Source organism: Dunckerocampus dactyliophorus, chromosome 7 (assembly GCF_027744805.1).
Source record: "Dunckerocampus dactyliophorus isolate RoL2022-P2 chromosome 7, RoL_Ddac_1.1, whole genome shotgun sequence".
Taxonomy (NCBI): Eukaryota; Metazoa; Chordata; class Actinopteri; order Syngnathiformes; family Syngnathidae; genus Dunckerocampus; species Dunckerocampus dactyliophorus.
The window spans coordinates 19,072,829-19,093,968 of NC_072825.1; the positions used below are offsets into that span (position 1 = coordinate 19,072,829).

At 41.1% G+C, this 21,140-nt stretch overlaps 1 protein-coding gene across 1 annotated transcript in view; it reads right to left on the reverse strand.

The window, feature by feature from the left end:
- The window catches only part of cdkal1 (CDK5 regulatory subunit associated protein 1-like 1), a 301,229-nt gene that overhangs the window by 124,384 nt on the left and 155,705 nt on the right, over positions 1–21,140 (reverse strand). Inside the window, exon 9 of the mRNA XM_054782535.1 lies at positions 13,090–13,256. Coding sequence (XP_054638510.1) covers positions 13,090–13,256 — 167 coding nt within the window. The remainder of the gene's footprint in view (positions 1–13,089; positions 13,257–21,140) is intronic.

Consider the following 21,140-nt stretch of genomic DNA (forward strand, 5'->3'; position numbering starts at 1 on the left):
CAAACGCAGACGTGCGCATGCACACACACACACACACACACACACACACACACACACACACACACACACACAGAGCCACAGTTCAGTCGCAGTGCACCGCAGGGGGTCGACCACTGCCAGCTCCAAATTAGAAAGAATTAATTTGGTTGGAAAATGGCGCTTGATTGGTGACAGAAATCAGCCCACTGCAAGTGTGTGAGAATGTGCATGTGAGAGCAGGTTGAAAGAAAAACAATTTGTGTAATATTTGCTTTAAATGCTGTGTGGAGGACTGAGAGCCAATCAGTGTATTATTGCAAAATTCCTCCCGAGCTACTCTGAATGCATTTTGTCAGAATTAAGTTTTGCGGTATCAAAGGTGATGCTAGAAGACCAACTGACTGCACCCCCACAACTACTTTACAATTGAACCGCCATCTGAGGTAAAGGTGACTCGATAATGAAGTGTTTTAAAATATACAGCAGTTATAGCACTTACAATGGCACTTGGATGACTTGTTAAAAAGTGTGATGCATGTCTCTGGATTTAGTTTTAGTAAGGCTAACTCTTCTTCACACCTGCAAGGATGTTAAAATGTTACTTAGAACTTGAGGTGGCTCAAGCTGATATTGATATTGGCCCAATATCAGCAAAAGAATGACTGTATGGGGGAGTAATCGGATTATATCAGCCTGAATCAAAAGGCTTTGATATTAGCACTCCACTACAAGCAGTCCATTCTAAACTTCACTCCAACACATATCCAGTAGCGCCAGATCCAGCATGCAGAATCCATGTGATCACAACAACAGTGCCAAGGAAGGAGCAGGACTGAATGGCCAGGTGGCGGAACCCCTTGCTAAAGTCCAAAAACAACGCTGCAGCCAAGCGCAAAACCGTCATGCACACGTCCCCCATGGTGGCTCAGAACCAGTACAATTCAACACAACCAACCCCATCAAGAAATCTGAAGCAGCACCAAAAAAAAAAAAAAACACGGCCTGATTATCTTCACAGGTATGAAAAACTAGCCAACGCTGGTCTGAACAAAACCGCTGTTGTAAATGTTTGTACTGTGTATTTCTGACCTATTATAATAATTGTGTCCCAAGTATTGTTTCAAAAGAGAATACAAATGTGTCGTAACGTGCATGCTAAACAACAGCCAAAGTGCTCGTAAAAAAGAAGACAAGTCGAAGAAATCCTTGGAGGTCCGGTATCATCATGACACTCATGTCCAATGTGAGTGTAATTAGTATGTGCAGGTCACAGTAGCCACACTGGAGATGAAGCCACACTGTCGCCTTTAGCACTTTTGAACTGAGCTGAGTGAGATGTCAATTATTTTGACAGGGATAGAGTCATCTGTCTGTAGGTCAGCAAGTGATAGCAGTGGGAATTCCATCCATGTCTGTTCCAGTCCTTATTTTTGAGTGACTGTATTTAAATATGAGTTCACATCGGTCGTGTTTTTAGTATGCAAGCAGCATGCATTCATATGAAAAGCAATATGTTGCATTCTTATTAGATCCCCTATCAATGATGGCTCCCAGATGCCCAGGATGCGTGTGCACGTGTCTAGCGGAGGGTGAATGAGGTCTGAACGTGCTAGTTTGAGAAGCAGGGCACCGCTGAAGGCAACTGGCGATTAATCTATAGGGGGAGGACTTTTCATTCACATGAGCCATTTATCGTGGGTGTCTGACACAGAGCATCCCATCCTCCAATCATTATCCCCAACCACGATATGAATCTCTGTCGTTAGCAATCCCTGTGGAGTGCAGGCCGTTTTTAGTGCTTACGGACACTTTAGTGAGTCTGCAGTGAAAACGATGTTGCGATAAGGACAGCGCGTCTCCGCATCACCGAGTGGAACAAAAAAAAAATAACTTCACTCCTGGGCTGATGAGCATTTTCTGTTAAATGTGAAGCGAGTGCATTTTTGTTGTGGGTTAGTTGTGTTTATCAGTTTAACATCAGAATAACATTGTTGTTTTTTTTACTCTCTGCATCGCTCCTTTCCCTCCATCCCCCACTAAGCCTATCGCTCTTATTCGCACAAGCTAGGCACTAAATCCTTTCATCTTCAGAACATGGGCTCAGATAGACACACAAACCACAAAAGGTTCTATCTTAACTGGCTTAGCTCAAATGATCTGATATCTACCCCCTTAAAATCAGATAGGAGAAAAAGGAACACATATGTAGTGGTGAGGAAGACGTGGAAAAGAATCCTCAGTGAAAAATCAAACACTAACTTTTATGTTATGTCTCTCCCCCCCTCCAGAAACACAGTTCTGTAGAGCCAGTCTTTTCTTTGAAAATTCAGTTTGAGGATTCTGTATTCTTTAATTAGATTTTTAGTTGATTTAGTCAGTCTGGCCCCATTCTTTCCCAGTGCTAAACAACAACAAAAACCCAAGCTGCAGGTACACTTTGTGTATTATTACAATGTGTTTGATCGTTTGTTCAAATGCTACATGTTTTTATTAGATTTCCAGGGTGAGTAAATGTGAAGTTATAAAACGTGAGCTGTAGTTCAGGTGATGTGCATTCCCTTTATCCGTTCAGAGATTCCAGCGTAAGTGTATTCGTCACTATCATGTTTTATAACATGTTTATTTTTGTCGGGAATACTGAAATACGAAAATGTTGGTCACGCAAACCAAGATATCCCTGAGCATGATATACAGTAGCAGCTCTCTCCAAAAACTGCCCCACTGTTCGAGTGTAAAGGATTATCTTCAGTCATCTAAGTTAACATCATTAATGTGTGTGCTGAACATCAGTAAACACAAGTCTTTGACACATACACAAATGCGCCACCAACCATATAAGAACAGAAACAGTCTGAATCATACATACATTGCCACAGGTTGTAATATCCGGGACACCCATGGGAGTCTAACATGTTCTACAATCGGTTCCCAGGATAATAAGTCAAATCCCAGTTGGTGGGAACTGAATTCAGCAGCCGCCAAAAGAAACCAAGCTCCTTACGATGTTATACATGTCAAACACTGCACTTGATTTTCCCTAGAGGATACACCCAGCATGCAGCACCGCACACAGCACAGACACAATCTATGGATTGCACAACACAGTGAAGTACATTTGTAGCAATGAAACCTGCATTTTGTGACTGATCCGACTGTGTCAGGTAAAAGAAGAAAACAAAAAGCCAGATTCAACAAAAAAAACAAAAAAACAAATGTAGTTCTTTTATATGGTTGCCAAATTTCCACTAATTAATCTAAACATTTAGGTTTTGCAGTTCAATCATTTGTTAACCAGAAGAAACAAGATATCCCTTAGTAAGGTTACTTTAATCATAGGCAAGTTTACCTTATTTTCATTCAAACAGAAATAACAGCGGAGGTCACAATGACAAGTCCAACAACAACAATTTGTTGAGCTTGCTTTCAAATTCTAAGCCTGCTTTAAATGTATCAGACGTCATCATTCAGGATTTTGTAGCGATGCACTACATGGATTAAGTGCTTTGGATCTGGTTTTCTACAATAGTCACATTTTGGGTTTAGTTGTTGACTGCAAAAGTCCAAATGATACGGCGCAAATGACTGTAACACTATGATAGGCCTTTCCTTCTGTTCACACTAAGAAATAAGTTCAACAGCTGCAAAACATCCCAACTTTGAAACATCTGTGTAAAAGTGTCTATAAGAACAGTGAGACTACAGTGAAGACCAGGCAAAGCCAATGTTAGACTCTACTAGGCCAGGGAATGCCAAACCTGAGAATGCTGGCCAATTCTGAGCTGAGGGCTTTTTGAAGCAATAGAAAAATGAATACAGGCATATTGCACTGTTATAAGTTATAGTCATATTACAGTTAAATGCCTATAATTTCAGAAATACAATTGTAAACAAAACCAACTTAATTAAATGTAAACAATGATATATGATGCTCTGGTGGTGTAATGGCACATGCTGCTTCCTGCCTTTTGTGCAGACGGTTCCCAGCCAGGGCCCCAGCACCCAGCCGTTGGAGATGTCCAATGCCAGTCCCAAGCCCAAATAAATGGGAGGGTTGCATCAGAAATTACATCCGGTGTAAAAAAAACAAAAAACTAAGCCAAATCAAACATGCGATTGACTTGCTACCGTGACAAAAAGCCAAAAGAGAAAGTGTCTCTAGCCTCTTCCGTACAGTGAAGTGCACAATGTTGAAGCAACAATGTGTGCTTTCAGAGCGACGGGACATCATATAAGAAGATAATTCAATTTGTTTATAGTGACTCCCGGGTCCGAAGCTTCAAACCCCAGTCTCGGCATTGTGAAAAACCCGTACACACAGGTGGTGTCCTGCGTCTGTTATGGCTCTGATGCTACCTTTAAAGCCGGACAATCCCTCATTCCATGCCAGTGCCTTTTGTATAGAATAACGACACAGGAAAAAATATTTTACAGGCAGTGTGAAAAGGCTTTTGGCAAATACGAGCAGATAAAAAGAGTTTGCAGGAGGACTTTTGTGTGTGTGTCTTATCTGAACAAAACTGACCAGGGAGGAAATATTCAAGACTTTGGGTGAATATATGTTCACAAAACATTTGGATGCATCACTGACAGCTGCATTTGATGGTATGTTGTGCTCTCGGTCAAAAGGTGTTTTAGGGAACCCCCTGTAGAAAAGTTACAAAGCAGGACAGGTCCAACGACATGTAGAAAGACTGTGTTTTGGAAGCACAGCGTGTTTTTGAATCAAACAATCCCAAATAAAAACTGTCTGTTTCACTTTGTGAAAGGTCACTTCATAAGTGAGAATATTTGCTCAATAACGTCCCAGTGTAATGTGATAAAACTACAACCTGCGAGTTTACCCACGCCCGCAGCAGGACATTGCAAAAACGAACTGCAGCCAAGTGGAACAAAAATGAATCAAATAAAAATGGGCCAATTAAAACAACACTTTCTCAACAAAAAAGAAAGGTGTCTGCACCGAACTGCTCTGAAGCGTGTAGCACGCCTCTCCCTTCATCTACTGTGTTTAGTGAGATGGAGCAAAACAGACAGGAAACAGCTGCATCTTAGCAAGATGTGGCTTGTTAAAACGGTAGACGACAAGCCCCCCGCTAAAGTATGTGTTCTCTTATTGCATTTTCAGGGTTTTATTTTGCCCATAATTGCCTACAATGATATTAAAATGAATTAGAAAATGGTCAACCCCCAACAACCACATCTCCTACGGTCCCTTGAAAACCTTGAAATATGTGGCAGTCGTACGGAAAACAGAATTCTATGCGGGAAGGCAGGGCTTGTAATTTAGAGACATATGGGAACAGTTTTACTGTGGGGCTTCATTTGGTATCAGGTCCCTCACACAATGCTACATTAAGCCGCTAATGTGAAGAGGCCCCGAAAGGCTTCATTAAAATGAAAATGGTCTTGGAGGGATGGCATCTATAAGTGTGCGCTCATCTAGCTTTGCTTGTGTGCAAGTCTTAGTGTGAAGGTGAAAGATGGGTTGATGTCTGTGCACATGTGCGTGTTTGTGTGTGTCCCTACAACAGTAACACGCACCCTAGGTATCAAAACATTCCCAGGACACAATTTCATCATTTCATCAAGAGCTACTTGCTGGTTTAGTATATTGTAGTATTAAGTGTACAAATGTATCGCTTCAATTAAGAAAACTTGAAAATTTTTCACAAATACCTGATTTACGGTCTAGTAGAGGGGTCTCAAATTGCGGCCTGGACAGATGGTGAGGGGCACTTTAGCTTGCTTGAAAGGAAAACTGCACATTTTTTGGAATTGTGCACATCATCTACAATCCTAAGACAAGAACACTCATGTCTTTCCCTTTTCAGTGTGTTGAAAATAATGAAAAACTGCTAGCATGAGGCAGATAATGATGCACGTAATGGGTTTCCCCTACGCTCTTTCAAAAAACTTTCAAAAACATTTACATACCATGACATGCATATTAACCAAGCTACAGCGACATTGTTATTGTAGGAGCTAACACCGACGAAGTATTTTGTGTCATAGATTGACTGCGTATATAACTGTTCACTATATGCTCCATGTATCAGAATCAATACCATGGTGATTTACTCGTTATCCGCGTGGTCCAGCTGGCCCGGGGCATATTTTCCAGTTGATTTTAGCTTTGTTTGTTGTGATGCAGTCTATTGGCCAGTGCTCCCCTCTCAGATACACAAATAATTTCCACTGATAGTAAGTCGATGTGTAACGATTAGTTTTAATGACAATTTGATTCATATCACGATTCGTAATTGCAGATTCGATTCAAGGACGATATTGGTTCATTTAGAACGATACTATCTGAAACGATTCAGTAACTTTAAATCAATTCAGTAACTTTTTAGTCAAAAATTCAACCAGTGTGACTGTGAAATAAATACAATCCTGATCAAAATCTTAAGACCAGTTGAAAAATTGCTAGAATTTGCATTTTTCACATTTGGATCTTAATGAGGTTTTAAGTTTCAAGCGAGCATTGTAGCACTGCACTGCAGCGTTGTCCTGTTGAAAAACCCAGCTGTTACCACACAGACGAGGGCCCTCAGTCATGAGGGATGCCCGCTGCAACATCTGCACGTAAACAGCCACCGTTTGACGACCCTGCACCACCTGAAGCTCCAGTGTTCCACTGAATGAAAAAGCACCCCAGATCATGATGGACCCCCCTCCACTGTGCCGGGTAGAAAACATCTCAGGTGGGATCTCCTTGTCATGCCAGTAACGTTGGAAGCCATCTGGACCGTTAAGGTTACATTTTTTCTCATCAGAGAATAAAACTTTTTTCCACCTTTCAATGTCCCATGTTTGATGCTCCCTGGCAAAGTCTAAACGGGCTGTTTTGTGGCGTTGAAGGAGACGAGGTCTTTGAATTCGTTTTTTGTTTTTTAAACCCTTTTCTCGCAGATGCCGTCTGATGGTTATTGCGCTGCAGTCGGCACCAGTAAGGGTCTTAATTTGGGTCGAACACCGCCCTGTGTCTTGATGGACAGCCAATCGGATCCTCCGGCTCAGCACAGGTGTGATTTTTTGGGGCTACCACTTGACTTTTTTGTTCCATAATGCTCAGGATCTTTCAATTTTTTTTTTTATTTAGAATGTCTTACTGCGCCCAACCTGAGCAGCAATGGCACGCTGCGAGAGGCCTTGTTTATGCAGCTTGATAATCCGACCACATTAAAAAAAGAGAAAGCTTCTTAGCTTTAGCCATCAGGAGGGCATGACAGGGTGAATGCCTGACAGAATATGAAAAATTTGAGCAGATTTTGGCTTTTATAGCCTGTGGTCTTAAACTTTTGATCAGGTGATAAACAACATATTTCTTTTTTTTGTTGTTTAAATTACAAGTTCCAAATGTTTTTTGTAGTTCTACTGTACTTAAAACCTCATTAAGATCCAAATGTGAAAAATGCCAATTCTAGCAATTTTATAAATAGTTTTAATTCCAAAAACATGCATGTTAGGTTAATTGGTGACTCTAAATTGTCCATAGGTATGAATGTGAGAGTGAATGTTTTTTGTCTATATGTGCCCTGCGATTGGCTGGCGACCAGTCCAGGGTGTACCCCGCATCTCGCCCAAAATCAGCTGGGATACGCTCCAGCATAACCACGACCCTGGTGAGGATAAGCGGCATAAAAGATGGATTGATGGATGGATGGATTTTGCTCCCTCGAAGTTGATAACAATTCTGTAGTTTGGAAGAATTCCTTCTTTGTAAAATGTGTTAAACATTACAATGCACAAACGACATTAAGGTTCATTGGACTTGAGCAGTAGACTTTTGTTAAACTGACCAAGATTTGGTTAAATTAAGCAGAGTGAAATGTAAAGTAAAACCTTCATGCACAGTTACAGTATAAGCCCACTACTACACGTCACTCAGTGTGTGGTGTGTGATCTAATGGATCTCTGGTCAAACCTGGAAGAGCTGTGAGGAGGATGTTTAATGGACAAGCGCAATTTCATTCATCTCAGCCTGGCTGATTGCTACGTACGAGGCTACTTTCACACCTCATTTGCTGCTAGCATGCTCAATTCAATCACACACAGGCTTGCAAAAGCAAGCCGCAGGTATCATCATGTGCACACACAGACAACTTACACGATCAAAGGATAGACTGGTGCACCTTTGACAGCCATTTAGAAAGTTATAAATAGGTGGATAGGATGGAGAGCAGGGATGACTGGCTCAAAAATATGAAGTGCAAAGCGTAAAAATGCCAGAAATGTGAAGAACAAAAATGTGGCATTTTACTTAAAACTCCTTTAAAAGGAACCACTGATTGCTCAACGCAATCAACTAAAATGTCAGAGAGCAGAGGACCATGAGAGGCGAGTGGGCCTGTAACTGCTCCAATCAGCAAATGGTACCGAGGTTGTCTGACAGAAAGATGAAAAAAAAAACCCCAAAAAAACAGGCAGTACATAAGAGGAAATTGCATGTTCTTCGGTGACAGAGGGAGACAGGGCACAAAAAAATGTGCGCAAATGCGCTCGCAGAGGTGAACTTTTGAGGAGAAGTGAAGAGGTTACTTAGAATTTTCAGCTTCAATCATAGCCATTCGCTATGATGCTGTTTTACTGTATAAATGCTGGGGGTTTTCAAATGAATGCAGAGCAGGGTGTAATTTGGCCTTCACTTAAGATGACAGATAGATCCACTTTTGGCCTTTTTCATCATACCATTACTATTGCTGTGATTTCCATCATGGGGGGAAAAAAAAAAAAACAATGAAAAGGGAGTGGTCAAAATGTAGTGTGAAAAATTTGAGAGAGTAAGAAGATGTCTATGAATATACTCTTTCGTCCAGGTAGAGACGCCCCGACCGAGAGCGGTTTCACGCTTTGGTGGTGCAAAACAACAGTCGTTAAGGTGCAGTGGAGTAAGGCCATAGCCATCCAACAACAGTCATTTGGGTGGAATCACCTTTCTCAGTGTTCTGTTCAGTTGTGACAATGGTCAGAGTGAAACCATTCTTATAGAGCAGGGGTGGGCAAACCCTTTCACTTGCGGGCCACTTTGAGCTAACAAAATTGGCTGGGGGGGGTCAGACTATATATTTGATAATGCGCACTATTTTATGCTTATAATTCTAACAGTCCACCTGGAATTATTTGTTTTATTTGATCTGTAAAAGTGTCATACAATCTGCTATATGTGCTTGTGTCCCTTTTTTCAGGAGCACATTAAACACCAGACCACATCAAATAACAAAATCTAATTTTACAGTGTTTTTTACTGAATACGACACCCGCAATGTACATGAATAAAGTATGTGTGATATACAAAATGAACTATAAACGGTAAAACATTGACTATTAAAAAATATGTGAAAGTCCCTCCTTTTTTTACTTCCCCGTCCAGTGGGTACGTTAAGTCGTGTGTCACACATTTGTTGACTTGTGTTTGTTTGGCAACATGGGTGATGTAGTTGTCTGGATCGCTGCATGTGAAAAGCTACTTAAACCATCAAAAGGTTGTCTCAGATTGACTCTGACTACTTGCAAGTCATGTTGCCAGCTTGTATGTTAAAAGTTTACATTAAAATACTTTGGAAGCAACTAGCGGCCCAGATTCAAACGCTCGGTGGGTCGTATGTGGCCCCCGAGCTGTAGTTTGCCCACCCCTGGTGTAGAAAAGGGTGAATTGCACCCATAGGGTTGGGAGTGAGGTCTTTCCCCAGGTGGAGGAGTTCAAGTATCTCGGGGTCTTGTTCACGAGTGAGGGAAGGCTGGAGCGTGAGATCGACAGGCGGATCCGCGCGGTGTCTGCAGTCGCTGTACCGGACCGTTACGGTGAAGAGAGAGCTGAGCCGGAAGGCAAAACTCTCAATTTACTGGTCGTGCTATGCTCCCACCCTCACCTATGGTCATGAGCTTTGGGCTTTCTGGACTTTCCTACTAAGACTGCTGCCCCCGTGACCCGGACTCAGATAGGAGAGTCAACCTTTATGAAATATACATGAAATATTTTAGCATTCTTAAATAGCATACACATGTAAAAATAAGTTAACCACTGAGTTATTTTATTATTATTATTATTAATATTATTATTATTATCCTAATTAGACACACTGTAAAACAAACATACTGTACTGTATGTCAAAAATATGTCAAAAACAGTCTGACTTTCTGCTGTCCATTCCATTCTAGCAATACTCAGAAGCAGACGGGGACATTTGACGGTTCCACCTCCAACTTTTTGCACAACATCTGAGGCATAGTTTTCGTGTAAGCTTCAGTCAAGTGTTTCAATTTGGAGGTTCCACTGTGTACTGTATATAGTCATAACAAGTACACACCCATCTATTTTCTGTACTGCTCATCCTGTTCAGGGCCGAAACAGGGACTGGATCCTATTTCGCCTGACAGCAAAATGCAATCAGGAATGATCTTGGGTCAGTCACATGGTAACTGCGAATGAAGCATTCAACGGGAATCAATCGTAGCTGCACGACAGGAAGTGGAAACCACTACACTACCAATAATATCCCCTCCAAAAACAGAAAAAGTTCACATTGGCCTTTAAATAATCATCAATATAGAGCTTCCAAGTAGGTCAAGAAAGTGTGTGCAAGTGAGTGGGAAACAAATCAAGAAGTAAAGTGGGGTGCAAGGGGAGTGAAGAGAGGGTAAATGGGGGACATGAGCAACAAAAGGCAATGATAAGTTAAAGAAGATGACTCTTATCTTTTCTTATGTAGGTTAATTGACTGAGGAATTAATAGAAAAAAGATAGATACAATTCAATGTGATGCATGGACATTAACAATAAAAGGGCTGGTAGCATAAGGAATTATTCTTAACACACACACACACACACACAGACCAAGCCCGTGTGTCATCCAAGCATATTTCTAATTATCGGTTAATTGTTATTCCCTATCATTAGGAGGGTGGTTTTAATTGTAATGTAGCCAAGCAGAAACCTACCTATACATGTGGGGGACAATTAGCCACCTCCATTAACCCCTGGTTAATTACAACCTCCACTGCTACATCCCACAGCTCTGTTCCCACTCGTCTTTACCCCTCATATCTATCCCCGGGCCTTCATCCCCAGCTTTTTTTTCCCCCAGTTGTGCCCTCATTTCCAGTCATCTTTGATTGTTTGATTCAAATGCACATATGTTGTGAACTTTACAAGCCTTTTCAACAAAAAAGCTCTTTTTTTCTAGGTTAAGATTCCCTGTTTGAGCCCAACATGTACTCCCTTCCTCCCTTTTTAATTTGCTACTCTACATTTCCCAATACATTACATCAGAAACAATCAGCAAGCACAAAGACAACATGCAAAACTAAGTAGTAAAAAAAAAAAAAAAAAAAAAAATCCATCTTCTATGCCGCTTATCCTCACCAGGGTCGCTGGTATGCTGGAGCCTATCCCAGCTGCCTTCAGGCAAGAGGAGGGGTACACTGGTCGGCAGCCAATCAACAACCACTCACGCTCACATTCATACCTATGGACAAGTTAGAGTCACCAATTAACCTAACATGCATGTTTTTGGGATGTGGGAGGAAACCGGAGTACCAGGAGAAAACCCACAAACACACAGGGAGAAAATGCAAAATCCACACAACGGAGATTCGAACCCATATCTTCACGAGCTCCAGCCTGTGTGGTGGCCAACATGCTAACTACTAGGCCACCGTGGACAAGTGCAGTCTTTTACTAATAATTTTTGATCCTTCGATGTCTGTTCTTCCTTTCATTGTGAAGCAGAATTCACCAAGCGTTGGATTGTTCACCCACGATTACGGAACGTGAGCTGGGATTAGACTGTCATGAGACAAGTTAGTGTTACCCTACTGATTAATTTTTTATAATTTTTACCAAATTAAAATTTTATTTAAACACACATTATAAGCAAGTAAATGCAATGTTTGAACATATACATTATTGATCATATCAATCATTATTACTAATTATTCTACAGTGCTGCATTTACTGTATGTTTTTAGACTCATTCTGAGAAGTTAAAGAAGACCAAAAGGATAATATTAAACTAAACTCTGGTCGAGCTTTGTTGGGTTGAAAGATTTCTACATCGTCCTGTCTAGACGTTATTGAAAACCAAATTTATTTATAGACTGTATATCAGGGGTCACCAACGTGGTACGCGAGGGCACCAGGTACCCCCCACGACCACATGAGGTGCCCGCAAGCCTGCTTTTCATTCAGGTTTTCAGTTAATAATGAAAGAACAGTAGAAAGAAATGCATTCTGAAATACAAAATGTGAGTTGTGGACACCAGCATTTTGTTCATGTTCTGGTAAAACAAGCATATTCGCTTTGATTGGGTTTAAAATAAGCTCTGAAAATAAATGTTACAAAAATGAGTAGCTTTTGGCCATTTTCATTTTGTAAAAGTAGCTCTCACAAGGAAAAACGTTGGTGACCCCTGCTGCCAGATTGTTCGACCACAACTTGTCAATCCCCCAACATCCCATGTGACATTTTGATATTACGGTTTCTGTTTCCTCCCCTCGCTCCTAAAACTAATGTGCTGTTTGAAAGCAGAGGCTAGCAAGCCTATTGACAATGGTGAAAACATGATGTGCCGTTACCACTCACAGACAGACACAATGGATTTAGAAATGAATCAAGATAGACGGTCAGAGTGAAAATTAGGAGATTTAAATGATAGTAAGTCAGACTGACAGACGCATGGCGAAGTGCAGATTGAATGAAGAGAGAGAGTGGATAACAATGTCCATTGTTCCATTAGGGAAGGCAATAATGACTGATAAAATGAGGCTACTAAAGAGGACACAATGGTCCTTAATTGACTCATTAGGGAGAGAGGAGAATGAACTGCACTAATGAATGGAGGTTTGCAACTATTCTGCTTGCTAAGCAAAACCGAAAGACATTTAGTTTATTAAATCTACACAAAGCAATATTTGTCCACTGGAAGGGATAACACAATAAACCACAGGGACAAAACAAAAAGGAGACAAAAGCTCATAACTGGTAAGTTGGTCTAAAGTATTTGAAATGTCTTAGAATCTATTCGAAGCTACAATATTTCGTGGTACTATTGAGTAGAATGCCATCAATTTGCACTGATTTTTGATTAACTCGTTTGTGCTTTACATACCTCGAGGTGCTCCAGGATATAAGGTGGATTGGTCATGCCCAGCCTGAGCATGGCCCCTTCAGGAATCTCTGCCACAAGCCTCCACAGCAGAGTGGGCAGGTCGGTCCCGATGTCTCGGCCATACGCTCCCGTGTCTTCACTGGTCAGCCAGATTTCACACACTCCCTCTGCAGTGACACACAAAAAACATTTGATCCATCACCTAAAGCAGATCACAGACCTCATCAAACAACGTCTTCTGAAGACAGAATTTAGACATTTCAAGCAGTAATGAACAGACACAACACGGATATTTTCAAAAATGCACAAAAAAAAGTCCTTCCACACAAATTAGGTTTTTTTAAAAAAAAATGTATGTCCACATAAAAACACATTCACCGGTTGTCATGCCCACTTTGTCCCAGCCTGACAGCTGGCTGGCACATTATATTGGTATGTTCCAATTCCAAGGCCACCTGGGATAAAAGGTTTGTAGGTTTCAGTGCTAATGTGAGATCTTTTCAAAATCTGACCATACTAAATACTATTTTTTGAGCCTGGATAACTGCGGCATGTCCTGTCATGTTCGCAACTTCAAACCATCATCTTAGTGTGTGCACTGATGATACATACGTGTGTGCTACATTAATTAACCATTTCTTTAGGTTAATAAGTCATGACGTTTTTAAGAAGGTTTTTTTTTAACTTTCAATATGAAGAAACGTACACGTGCTGAAAATATCTGATAAATAATAAAGACACAAAGTGTCTTGTTTGGCCAGCTACCTATAAGCCGGCTTTGCAATTGGGTTTGACACCCCTGAACTAAAGCATGCATTTTTTTGGCGCTCCTATTGCACATGGTTCCAAAATACAGTCTTGTCCACCCAACATTGGCTAAACGTACTGTTACTGTAACTGACCATTGTCACTTCCGCATTACAATGTAATATAAGATGAAATAAAAAATGGATCAAAAGAAACAGCAGTATCTGGATTACAACAGTGTGTTTTTTATGCCGTTGGGTCATTTATTTGGGGTCGCCTAACTCTATCCCCTAATGTCAGGTGACTTGGTGAGTTGTACGCAGTCTTCCTGCTAGTCCCACTATTTATGCCGCTAATACCACCATCTAACATTGAACCATTACTTACTGTAAATGCATAGATAACCCAACCTTATTGTTGTAACTATCACGCAATACCCTAGAGGACATTCTTTACTGTGACTAGAACCCCTCTTCAGGGAATCCCATGTTTATCATTAATTGGATGTGTTATAACCTCAATTTCAGACCTACAACCTGGAATATGAATCAACAGGGATAATCAGTTGCTTATGCTGTATAAACTAGACAAGCCGTTATTTCTAATTATTAAATCCGCTTATACCAAAATTAGTTTTACAACTTCAAAGAGTCAACACGTTTGTCATTATAATGCATTTGAGAAATGATCTAAATCAAATATAGTAAACTATGAGAACCAGCGTATCAGCGACATGACGGAAATGTGTCAAATGAGTGTCATCTCCTGCACAAGACAATCTGTTATGTTTATAGCCAGTCATTTGTATCAGCTATAATATAAATTAAGAAAAAGTAATTACACTCGTGTTGAACAATTTGGGAGTTCAGCTACAGTAAATAAAATTCCTAAGTGTGGCTACATGGAAAGTCCTGGCAGTTTATGCCAAAACGACAACTTAAAAAGTTGATCGACCAACACAATTACTCTATTGTCATTGAATGTGTGCTCCAAGGCCGACAGCAGCTCATCACCTAGCTCATCAGAGTCACTCACAAGAATTAAAATAACCAGCCACCTTAAATGCATGCATTCCAGGAAAGTGAAGGTCACAAACAGCAACAGGGGACTTATCTGGCTTCATGCTAAATTAGAGCAACATTCACTGCTAGAGTTTAATGAGCTATCTGTCATTTGGCTGCAGGTCTGGAAATGGTTGATTGTCTGCCTAAGCTATGTGTTATCACAAACCCTGGATCATGCAGGCAAATCTAAAGACATTTACACTTGCAGGAGGGCAGTGGCCCGCACAAGTACACACACACAAAAAACACAACTGTCATTATCATTAGCCGAGTGGAGACGGACAGAAAGATGCATGTGGTCATTCAGAGAGTAGAGCCAGTGTTGGGCTAATTGGAGTGTTTGTGTGTGTGCGAGTCTAACAGTTAAAGAACACATTTAAAGGCGTGCACGGGCCAGAAAGATTAAAGATGATGGTGGCATAATTGTACAGATTGAAAGAGTTTCCAAGGCCCATCATCTTTGACAATGGGATACACTAATGACTTCCAGCTATGCCTAAAAACACGTCCATCAATCACACCCGATCAGATACAAACCATAATACACATACAGAGAGAACCTTTGCTTCAGTATGCAATTAATTGAAAACAGTTAACCTTGGTCTAACAATCAAAATACCCTGGTTCATTAAATGTACTTAATCACTTGCTAAAGATATTAAATTACATTTTAGTTTCAGCAGTGTCTGTGAAACTGTTCTACACCTGGAGGTCAAGTTTAATGAAGAAAACATTGCATCAACTGCAACCAATGTGGAATGAATAAGACTTTTAAAGACGCTTGTTTGTTGCTATGTATATTGAACATGTTAATGCAGTTTACACAGCATCACTTGTGTTTAAATGTATTATGGTAAACACAGCAGCCCCACACAATGGATCACACACTGGAGCAGTGGAATATCCATGGTGTTTGATCGTGCTCGTACTTACAGTTGAGCAACACTATGTGATAATTCTGTTTTGTATCCGTAAATATGAGCCATATTTCCAAATGATTGCCGAGATCCGGACAAAAATGTGATTTATGATTGCAATTCTACATGGGAAAACCATACACATGCAAGATACGTAGCTGCATTAGTCACTCAGAATAGTTGTAGGTGTCATGCTTCAATGGACAACCACTTGGATATCGTAGCCAGTGCACTCAACCTTAAAGCGGAAATATGCTACAGCGTACCCACTACGGCATCTTGATCCTGTTACAGCTCTTTGGTTGGCGCGTGTGACTTGCAAATATCTCCCAAAACATTAGAAGCGTCATTTTCCTGAGCGTTAGCAACCACAATAGCAGTGGTAGTGTGCAATGGCGACTGAAATGACATCCAGATCGTTATTGGAGCTGGAACTAATCGCTGTGGAACATCAGTCACTTTTATTGTACATGTTGCTCTGAAATGATTCATATTTGTGTCATATTCATACTGTTCATATTTGCATATTTCTTGTTGAGACGCTCCTCCATTTGGACCATTGACTTGTTGGTGCTTTCAGAGGAAGGAAAAACTGGACATTATATCATTTTAAAAAGCTGACTGATCATAGAGATCGGTTGAAAAATTGCTAGAATTTGCATTTTGGACATTTGGATCTTAATGAGGTTTTAAGTAGAGCTACATTATGCAAACGCAAGAAGGGGGAGTGAGACAAAAAGCACTTTGAAAAAGTAATTTATTGAAAACAACAATTAAACTGAAATAGGCTGTTTATCAAGTGATCAAAAGTTTAAGACCATCGCTCAAAAAATAAAATAAAAAAAAACTCATCAAAAAAACTATTTTCTCAGTAATGAGTAGCTCCACCGTTCTTGTTAATCACTTCAAAAATTGCTTTGGGCATGCTTGATGCGAGTGTTTCCACGAGGCTAGTAGGAACATTGCTCCAAGTGGTGAAGATGGCTTCACCAAGGGCATCAACTGTCTGGAACTGATGGCCATTTTTATAAACTTCCCTTGCCATCCATCTCCAAATGTTCTCTATGGGATTTAAATGAGGGGAACATGCAGGATGGTCCAAAAGAGTGATGTTATTCTCCCTGAAGAAGTCCTTGGTCAAGCGAGCATTGTGAACTGCAGCGTTGTCCTCAGTCATGAGGGATGCCTGCTGCAACATCTGCACGTAAGCAACCGCTGTTTGACGACCCTGCACCACCTGAAGCTCCAGTGTTCCACTGAATGAAAAAGCACCCCACATCATGATGAACCCCCCTCCACTGTGCCGGGTAGAAAACATCTCAGGTGGGATCTCCTTGTCATGCCAGTAACGTTGGAAGCCATGTGGACCGTCAAGGTTACATTTTTTCTCATCAGAGAATAAAACTTTTTTCCACCTTTCAATGTCCCATGTTTGATGCTACCTGGCAAAGTCTAAATGGGCAGTTTTGTGGCGTTGAAGACGACGAGGTCTTTGAATTCGTTTTTTGTTTTTTTAAACCCTTTTCCCGCAGATGCCGTCTGATGGTTATTGCGCTGCAGTCGACACCAGTAAGGGCCTTAATTTGGGTCGAAGACCGCCATGTGTCTTTATCGTCTGGCTCAGCGCAGGTGTGATTTTTTTGGGTCTACCACTTGACTTTTTTGTTCCATAATGCTCAGGATCTGAATGACTGAATGACTGTCTTACTGCGCCCAACCTCAGCAGCAATGGCACGCTGCGAGAGGCTTTGCTTATGCAGCTCGACAATCCGACCACGTTCAAATAGAGAAAGCTTCTTAGTTTTAGCCATCAGGAGGGCATGACAGTGTGAATGCCTGACAGAAAATGACAATTTTGAGCAGATTTCGGCTTCTATAGCCTGTAGTCTAAAACTTTTGATCAGGTGATAAACAACCTATTTCAGGTTGTTTGTTATTTTTAATTACCAGTTCCAAATGTTTTTTGTTTCACTCCCCCGTGTGCCTCTGTGGTTCGCGTCAACATTGACACAACGTTGGAATTTTTTGGAGATACACGTCAGGCGGTTTAAAGGGAAGAGAAGCCAGTGACAGTAGTATATTTTATCCTTTACTGACCACTAAGCATTTGGACCATGGTGACTACTGGCAGACAAGCAGGAGAGAACCTCAGCCTATTACCTTTAATAATCTGTAACAGGCAGACTGAACAAAATATGTACACATAAGTTGTCAAATAACACGGGCAAACATGGTCAAAAGGTCTAAGAAAAAGTAAAATTCAATCAACAGTAGCAGTCCAGACACATATTCCAACAATCCAAGGATGTCAAGCAAGACAAGTACTTGTTTCGTCAATGTTTTTGGACATAGACAAGTGAATAACTGAAACCGCATTGCAGTTGCTGGTTACTTCTTTATAGAAGAAACATGAGTTATTTTTTCTGACAATGGTGAATTTAATGGCATTGTTTTACTTTCCATTTCCACAAAATTCACAGCTGCGCTAAAGTTAAATTGTTTGGATTCAAATAAATCAGTCTCAATGCCAAGGTCTTACACTTGCTTGCATCATCTACATCCCATAATTGAACGTATTCCTGTAGCCACCAGAGAAAAGGCATCACTTTTTTGTGTCAGTTAATTGCTAGCCTCATGCTTTTGAAATAAATGACTAGACCTTCTTTAAATGGTCCCAGGAGCTAAATCAGTGCCTTTCAAAACAACATTCCAGTGAGTCATTTCACATGCTGCTGCCAAGCCAGTAGGCTTGAGCATTGTCTGATATTAAAATGTTTCAAGTTCCTGTCTTAATTATGCTTTGAAGAAGGGGGCGGAAAAGGCAGGGTTCCAGTAACCTGCCCAGTAATTTGCCCTTTTTGCTTGACCCATAGTATTTTTTGCAGTATCACGCCGGCCATGTTAACATTGGCAAAAGACATAGCTGTTTGCGCTGGAAATGTTCACTTGGACTCTCACTTGTCTGCACAGATACAAAGCAGTCCACATGCAGCTGTTTCCTTTGGTTTTAGTATGTGTGCAGTGGAGAGAGGGGGCACAAACTGTATCGGGGTTTCATTAATACACAATCTCTAAAATAACTAGATGCAATACTGGGGAGAAAAAGACCAGCAGGTAGTCGTGCCTGTCGAAATACACTTGACCTTGTACCACGAGAATAATGACATAATGTGGTAAAAACTAAGTGCAGTCGAAGTAAGAGCAACACAGTAAAAATGGGAAGGTTTTTTTGTGTTATGCAAAATAACATTGTCCAATTACTGCTGTACAAACATTTTCTAAAAATGCTTTTAAATGCATGCCAGGCCAATGGTTGGCAATGCCACTTTATAAAGATACTAACTACCTCATATTGCTTTTATTCCTGGGTCATTTCCGAATTCAAATTCACTTTGTCTATATGTGGGTTCACAATTTAAAGTATTGAAAAAGTATTGCGGCGCAGTCTGACATTAACAGTAGAGTAAAAAGTACACTTTCCTGTCGAAGCAAAGGGCAAAAAAAAAATCACCTTATGTTAAGCTTGGATATATAATATTCCATCTTGGCACAGTCAAGTTCATTCATTCAGCAGTGCATAAAAATCAATTTAAAGCGGGCCTTACATCCCGACATACATTTTACCACACGCACAGGCTCCGCAATTTTTGGGAAATTTGTTGGCCATGGCCAGCATGTAGAGGAAGTAGGGTATCAGAGAGGTTGCGAGTGTGTCGTACTTATGGAGCAAGTGATTAGGGACACCCACGTGCGCTCGCCCTCCGTTGGTAGCTTTTAGATCGTGAGTGCGTGCTCGGTGCGCTTCATGTAAGGCAGTCGTATGTTTTACTCACTAGGGACGTACTTGTGTGGGCATTGTACGAGGCTCGTGCAGCCCACTCTCTTAGATTGCAAGATGGACGTACGGGCTCTCTGCAGAACCTATCGAACAGAACTATCGTTACCGGGAGAACCAGTGTACACAGCGGAAAGAGCTGCCCGCTGTGGCCGTGTAAGGTGCATTAATGTCGGATACACTATGTGAGCAGGTCGGGAGAACCAGAATGTACAGCTGGAGGAGTCGCCTGCCGCGGGAGGAGCTGCTGCCGTGGCCGGGCAAAGTACACAATGTACTTTTAAACTTGCGACACACGAAAGGGTTGCCCTTGTGACCTGGGTGCGAGGTTTTCATGTGTGATGTGCATGCAGAAAATAATTTGCATCCAAAATTTCTTCCTCCGGGCTTTGCGTGCTGTCTGCGGGTTTGAAAATCCATGTGGGCCACGTGCATGTCTCTTGCGATTTTCCCCATTTCTGGACGTAGGAGCACGTACGTCGGCAACAACTGCAATCAAGCGTTTGGGATAACTTGCAGTGAGTCTCTTACAGCGCTGTGGAGGAATTTGACAGACATTCTCCTTCAGGATTTTTTGGTACACAACAGAATTCGTGCTGAAGCAGCAAAACAGCCCCAGACCATCACACTACCACCACTATATTTCACTGTTGGTATGATGTTCTTTTTCTTAAATGCAGCGTTACCTTTACGCCAGATGTAATGGGACACACACCTTCCAAAAACTTCAACTTTTGTCTCGTCAGACCACACAGTATTTTCCCAAAGGTCTTGGGGATCATCAAGATGTTTTCTGGCAAAATTTAGCAGTGGTTATGGTCTTGGAACTCTGCCATGAAGGCCATTTTTGCCCAGTGTCTTTCTTATGGTGGAGTCATGAACACTGACCTTCACTGAGGCAAGGGAAGCCTGCAGTTCTTTGGATGTTGTTGTGACGTCTTGGATGAGTCGTCGTTGCACACTTTTTCCACACAGAGGTTTTTTTTTCCTCAGTAGGCGTGTCAGAAGATCGCATGTCACAAGATCTTGCGAGATTAAAACGTGACACGATTTCTCGCTCATAAAAGACACTCTCGTGGGCACTAGGCCTCGGATGATAAATGAATTAATTCATCACACAACAAACAAACATGAACTTGATTTTGCCGTCCTCAATACATTGCCATATACATGCATGTCTGTTTTCCTCGTCTTCCACCTCCAACTCCCCTTTGTCAGTCATACAGTCTCTCAGGGAGAAAGACGCAGAGTGCAGAAGAATGTAATGTAGTAGAAATTATATTAGTAGATTGCAATATATTGTCACATTTTTATATATATATTTTTATTGCACTATTAATATTCTTAAAACTGATTTTGAATTCCGTCTTGTCTAGTGGACCCAATCTCTTGTATCGAGTGTATCGTGTCACCCCTACTGCACAGCATTAATAGTCCCCGAATTTTGGCACAGCTTGGCAAAGACAGCAAAACAACGGAAGTCGGAAA